This window comes from Crocodylus siamensis, chromosome 3 (genome assembly GCF_052110815.1).
Source record: "Crocodylus siamensis isolate JL-2025a chromosome 3, ASM5211081v1, whole genome shotgun sequence".
Lineage (NCBI taxonomy): Eukaryota > Metazoa > Chordata > Crocodylia > Crocodylidae > Crocodylus > Crocodylus siamensis.
This window is the reverse complement of record NC_143397.1, coordinates 61,260,827-61,266,826: the sequence shown is the minus strand read 5'-3', so window position 1 is coordinate 61,266,826 and position 6,000 is coordinate 61,260,827. Positions and strand designations below refer to the sequence as shown.

At 39.4% G+C, this 6,000-nt stretch overlaps 1 protein-coding gene across 3 annotated transcripts in view; it reads right to left on the bottom strand.

The window, feature by feature from the left end:
- Positions 1–2,810: 2,810 nt before the first annotated feature.
- YTHDC2 (YTH N6-methyladenosine RNA binding protein C2) overlaps positions 2,811–6,000 on the bottom strand; it is a 55,672-nt gene continuing 52,482 nt past the window's right edge. For all 3 annotated transcript variants that reach the window (XM_090038387.1, XM_090038389.1, XM_090038390.1), the window contains 2 exons: positions 5,833–5,933; positions 2,811–5,405 (listed from right to left, as the gene is read on the bottom strand). In XM_090038387.1, the coding sequence (XP_089894513.1) occupies positions 5,853–5,933 (81 nt within the window). In that variant the 3' untranslated portion in view covers positions 2,811–5,405; positions 5,833–5,852. The remainder of the gene's footprint in view (positions 5,406–5,832; positions 5,934–6,000) is intronic.

Sequence of the window (6,000 nt, the reverse complement as noted above, 5' to 3'; positions counted from 1 at the left end):
CTTGGGCCTGGGTCAGGGCCAGAGCTAGAGCCATACCAACTCCTCTGCTGCTGTGTAATCCTCCCTATGCTCCCACCTTACACTATACCATCTTCCCTGCCCTTTTCCCAACACCACCCCCTCCCTCAGGCTGTGCAACTCCTCCCTCACACTGCCCCCTGGGCCCTGCCCCATGCAGTCTCCTGAGTCTCTGTCCATACCACATAGCCTCCCCTGCATGAGAGCCGAAACAGCCACCTGCCCTGGGCTAGCACTCAAATCCAAGACAAGGGGTTCTCCCCACCCCATGTTGAATGAGGACTGGATTTAAGGAAATACGCTACATTTCCTCTGCAAGGGGATTCCCAAGACATGCAATAAGCAAATAAACTTCCTCCCCTATGAGGCACCATAAACTGTGACTAGGTTTGGCTGGGCAAACATTTTCGGACAACTGACGCAAGACAAAGGGTGGGGATGCCTGGTCACTCGCAACTTGTGCCGCCATAAAAAATGTTATGGTGGCATGACAACGATGTTTGTTTGCACCCTGGTTACACAAAGGGGATATAATGGGACAATAGCAAGACAACTGTTTGCACAGATTCCGTTACTTTGGAAATGAATTTGTCCATGCTAACACAACAGTATTTCCCAGTGGATGAAAATAAGAGTAACTCCAGTGGATGCACATGTAGAATTCTCAGTAAGACTACATATGTGAGTGCAGGAGTTAAGGTATATAGACAGAAGGCCCAGGTTCAACACTGTGAACTGCTCCTTGGTGTTGACAGACTCTGTTGGGTTTCCTTTTTGACCCTCATTTTAACATCAAGAATGCAAGGCTAAAATGCAGGCAATTAGTCTAAACGTGTCCAAAAGTTCTTTGGGGCCGTTTGTTAAAAAATCATTATCTTGCAATGTAGCACCTTCAAATACCATAACTTCTTGCGCATCATGCACCTCTGAATAAAATATATGCCTTATTTTCAGAAGGCAGAATGTAGGCGGGGGGGAAAAAAGAGTTTTTCCAGAGTCATGGTCAACTGTATGACAGAGAAAGTCCTCCTGGAAACATTGACTGTCCAGGAAGTGTGGCATCCCAGCACTGTCTGGATGAGGAAACAAGGACTTCCTGATGTGGCAAGACGGCAACAAAGCTAGGCCCCAGACCCTTGGAAGAGCAGTAGCAAGACTGCTGTTTCTTTAAAAGTTTGTGTAAATAATATTGTTGTTTCCACACCATGAGCCTCACCAAGATACCACAGAGTATAGAGCTGCTCACTCACCTTCAGCCAGCTCAGTGACACTTTAGCCAGAAGCTACTGCCTCACCAGCAGTTGTGGGAAGGTTAACACTGGACTCTGAACTTGCTCTTTGCAGCTCCAGGGAGAAGTGGCAGCCATCCCGGTGGCCATAATGCACAGAATCCGTTTGCTCTATTCTACCCTGCTTCTATTCCAGGGGGTGGAAATCAGCTTTCTCATTTAAGATACTGGATTGTGGAGGTCTGATCTGGGAGAAAAAGGTGCATATGGTATGGAAGTAAATACAGTATTGTTATATTACAACACTGCTGAGGAGTTCTGACCTAAGAAAGCGGTTATAGAAAAGGAGAAAAAAAAAGAGAGATTCACAATAGACACAAGCTTAATAAAACCTGCTCCTTTATTCCTGTTTAGAGGTACACAAATATCTGCAAGTGACTTATACACGGGAAAACAAGAACACCACACATCACAATGTTCAGTGTTCCTTAGTTCAAAATACTCTCCCAGTAACTTAAATTCTTCAAAGGTAAGAACTGAAGGTTTTTGGATCTACTAGAAGACATTACTGGCAGTCTGTTCCTGGGTCAAGTCATACTGCTATTGCTGAAGAGATATTAAACACTGCTACAGACAATACCAGTTATTGTAGCTGTGTGCCAAAAATCCCAAAGGATGAACAGCAACAATTCTCTAACTATATGAGATATTATTATTTGATACCCTATGAATGTGACCGTATCAAAGACTAGGAAGCATTTCTTGTTATGGATAGCCTGTAACGCTGACCTTGAAATTGCATGAATTAATTTTATGAATCCTCAATTAACAGCTACTACAGTAGCCCATTAAGTTCCTTGGGACTTTTCTAAACCCATAGTGACCTAGCCTAACTCATTACCCAACATTTTGTTCTCAAGCCATTACTCATTTTTAATGTTGTCCTCCATGAAGTTGGAACTCTGTTTTTACTCCAAGACACCAACAGTGGCAGTTCTAAATATGCAATAGGGAAAAAAAAAAATTATGCTACGTCCAAGAAAAAAAAAAAAGAAAAAATGGAGAGAGAAAACAAAGCAGATGTTCTGGCTCACTGAATTTGTCTACTTTAAAGAGAATTCCCCAAAAAAATTGAGTCTCTCCACCAGTCCAGAATTATACTAGTCTGTCAGGGCTAAGAGATGTGGCATGATAAAAAAGACCAAATAAAACTTATCCTAATGTCCAAAATCCTGAGAAACTTACTCTGTAATCCATTTGTTTGCTTGTTCCATAAAGTGAAAAGAACTGGAGGAAGCACAGGCCCCGTGAAAACACTATGAATAAGGAAAGCTTAGTAGTTTAAACTGTGCTTTTATAATATCTCAGGTCAGAATTAGCTCATAACTTCTCCAAACTTTGTTATTTAAGAAGAATTTGTAAAATCAGTTTAATTTCTGTATAACATATTGCATTTTTAAAAGTATATTCCTAGTATTAATAATGGATTTGTTCAAAATTATATTTTCACTCAATTTATCTACTCTATATACAGAAAGTAATGACTGCAAGACATCACAAAGCTAAAACCGAAAAAAAAACTTTATTCCTGTAATTCCTTATTTCTAACTCCAAAAACACAGAACAGATAAAACACGAAATCTGGATCTAAGGTTACTGCTAAGAAAATTTAATAGGGGAAACACATAACTACAATGATGTGCAGCAAAACCTTAACTGCAAATGATTTCACATCAATATGTGACAAACACACGAAACTTAAGGAATAAAAGGGCATGCAGGGGAAAGAAAAAAAAAAAAATCAATGGACATTCTGAATATCTTAGTTGATGCACTGTATCAATATAAAATACTTCCCTGGAGAAAAGATGGATTCTCTTTCAATATTTCTCCTCCTTTTTCTTTTAAGGCCACTCATGATTTTTCCTCTTCTGAGTGTACAAGCATAGATGTGCGGTCCTTTCAAGAGTTTAGGTTGCAAATTGTTCCTAAGCTTTCTTAAGTTTATTAGTTTTGAAAGGAAACGCGCACTATCAATTAGCTTGAAGTTCAGTAACAAAGATTTCCTCTGAACTGCAAACCCTCTACCTTGTTCAAATTTCTAAAGGGATTTCATGCACATCTTAAAAGTCATGTAATATAATAGGGGGCTCTTCAGTACTACAGCACAAAAGGAAGTGCACAAGTTAGGAGATAGGAATTAGTAAAATTAGGTCTTCAAAACACACCACTTTCTGGAACCCAAAGTTTTTGGTAGAATGCAATTAGCCTCAAGGAGAGAGGGAGCTTGTATACCCAGGGAAGCAACTGTACAGTAAGATAGGGCATGAATCAACTGTAACTCTCTGCATGAACATCTTGGTAGTTAGTATGGATTAAGATCAAGGTAGCTTTTCTTACAATGGCTCTTTGAGGGTATGATGATATTGCTCAATTCTGGCACCAAAACTGCCCATAGCAAATATATTGCATCTCTGTATCTCCTGAAACTACTGTAGCTGCCTTAATCATAACACTGAGCTTATGGCAATAAACTCTCCTTCACTGAGGGCTTATTAATACACATATAGCAGTACATTAAAGGCAGCTAGCTAAACTGCTACCAGTTTGGAAGGTAGCATTTACAAAGCGAATATTACATCTCTCAGTGTAACAGTACCTAGCAACATAATTGCATAATACAGATATAGCCTGCAAGCATAAAAGTGTCCAAGTAGAAAGTTAGGATCAGGGTGGAATAGCTAATACACAGTAAATTCACATTGTAACTTACAGCACAGTATTTTTCCCAAGTAGACAAGACCAAAATAGCAGAATATCAGCAGTAATACATGCCCAAGAGGAGAAAACAGAAAATAAATTAAAAGACAAGAATGGAGATTTCCAGTTATAGATGAAGATTTCTGATAGTAGCCATTAAGTGTATAAATTTTGTGGAGACACACAGGAAAATAAAGATAACAGTAAAGGTAAGGAAAATGCTGCTGGTAACTGTTTTGAAAGTGTTTAGAGTTACTTCTTTTTTAATGCCCAGTGCTACATGACCAGGCAGACTGCCCTTTGGCAGCACCTTTAAAGAGGCTATTTTGTTTGCTAATAACGGAAGTAGCCATTAAAAAAGCAGTTACAGATCTATGGACAAAAAGTATAACCCTCACTTAAAAGGATAATGGGGATTTAGAAACACCCTCTGAACTAGTGTTCAAACAAAGAAAAGCCTACACACTTTCCATTCATGCTATAAATATAGGAGTATTTAATTTTTAAAAATCAGTTGCAAGGAGTACATTCTGCTAAGTCATTTGTCTGTACATAGCCTACTCTACCATAACATTTAGATGCTCGATGGCTACTGTAAGAAATCTTCACCTATAACTGGAAATCTCTATTCTCAAAATGTCTAAATAATAAAAGTTGCAAGATTAATGTAACAATAATTGCTCTAAAAATTTTCTGTTGTTTTGAACTGAAAGGGTATATGTAGCTCCCTACCATGCTATTTAAAACTCACCAGCAATTTCAGTCTTCTCCATTGTTTTAAATTTAATTCTGAAGCTTTAAAACTACTTGCTCAAAAATAAACTGTACACTAAGGGCATGTTCACAGCACAACAGTACCAGACAAGGGAGCACTAGCAGGAGGCACACCATGGCCACCCCATTAACAGTCACCTGAAAAATAAGTAAACATAGCCTCCTAAGTAGTGCTGGTGCCTGCCAATAAGCTCTCCACACAGTTCTCTCAAAAGACACGCACTCAGCGCAGCATTAAGTTGGCTATAATATTTCAGTTTGGGAGGTACTGTGCAGGGAGTGGACACACTTGCTCGACTGAACATTCATGACCAGGAGCAGTACTGAAGCAGCGTAGACAAGCCATACATGTCAAACTATAAAATACACATCATTTTCATTCTGTCAAGAACATACTAGTAAGTACTGTTCTGATGTTTGCTACTGTAAGTTCTTAATAAAATTAAAAAGGTACCCCCCGGGCAGGGGTGGTGGGGGATGGAGGTTCAGTGCTAATGGTCAAGGAATGGTGCAATTCCAAGAGCCTGTTGGCTTACGACACTTCTCCCCTTTTTATTTTATTTTTTTTTGCAGATGCACTGCAGGATTCAGTGCTTATTAAACAGATGTTCTTAGCAGCCATAGCTGTAAAACAAAAACAAAAAAAAGGAAATTTTTTAAAAACAAACTTATATTTTCTCTGACAAAATTATGCAACCTCCCCCATAAAAATATTTACAATTCTTCATAAGAAAAAAATATGGTGAAAACATATAATGCAAGGAATAATGAAAATTCACAATGGTCCCCTTCAAAAAAAAAATAAAAAGCATAATTATCCTACAACAGGGGTTGTCAACCAGGGATACCCCTGAGCGATCCTTGGGGGTACTTGGGAATGCTGCAACCACCCACAACCCCCTGCTACCACCTCTCAGGAGCACGGCCAGAGTGGGGCGAGGGTGGTGACGCACCAATGTGGGTCGCACAGGCACTGCCCAGCTGGACAGATACCTCCCCCGTCTTACACTTATTAAAAAAGGTTGAAAGCCCCTGTCTTACAATACATTACCTCAAGTGTATTTCTGTGCATCAATCAGTTGCATTTTTTCCAACCACAGGAATATGATCCCAAAGCTGTAGCAACTGTTCTCCAACCTGTGGTTCTAGTTCCTGAAGAAAAGCAAAAGCAATCTTAAATAGCAAATTCACATTTTTGCTGCTGTGTTTAGACATGTTA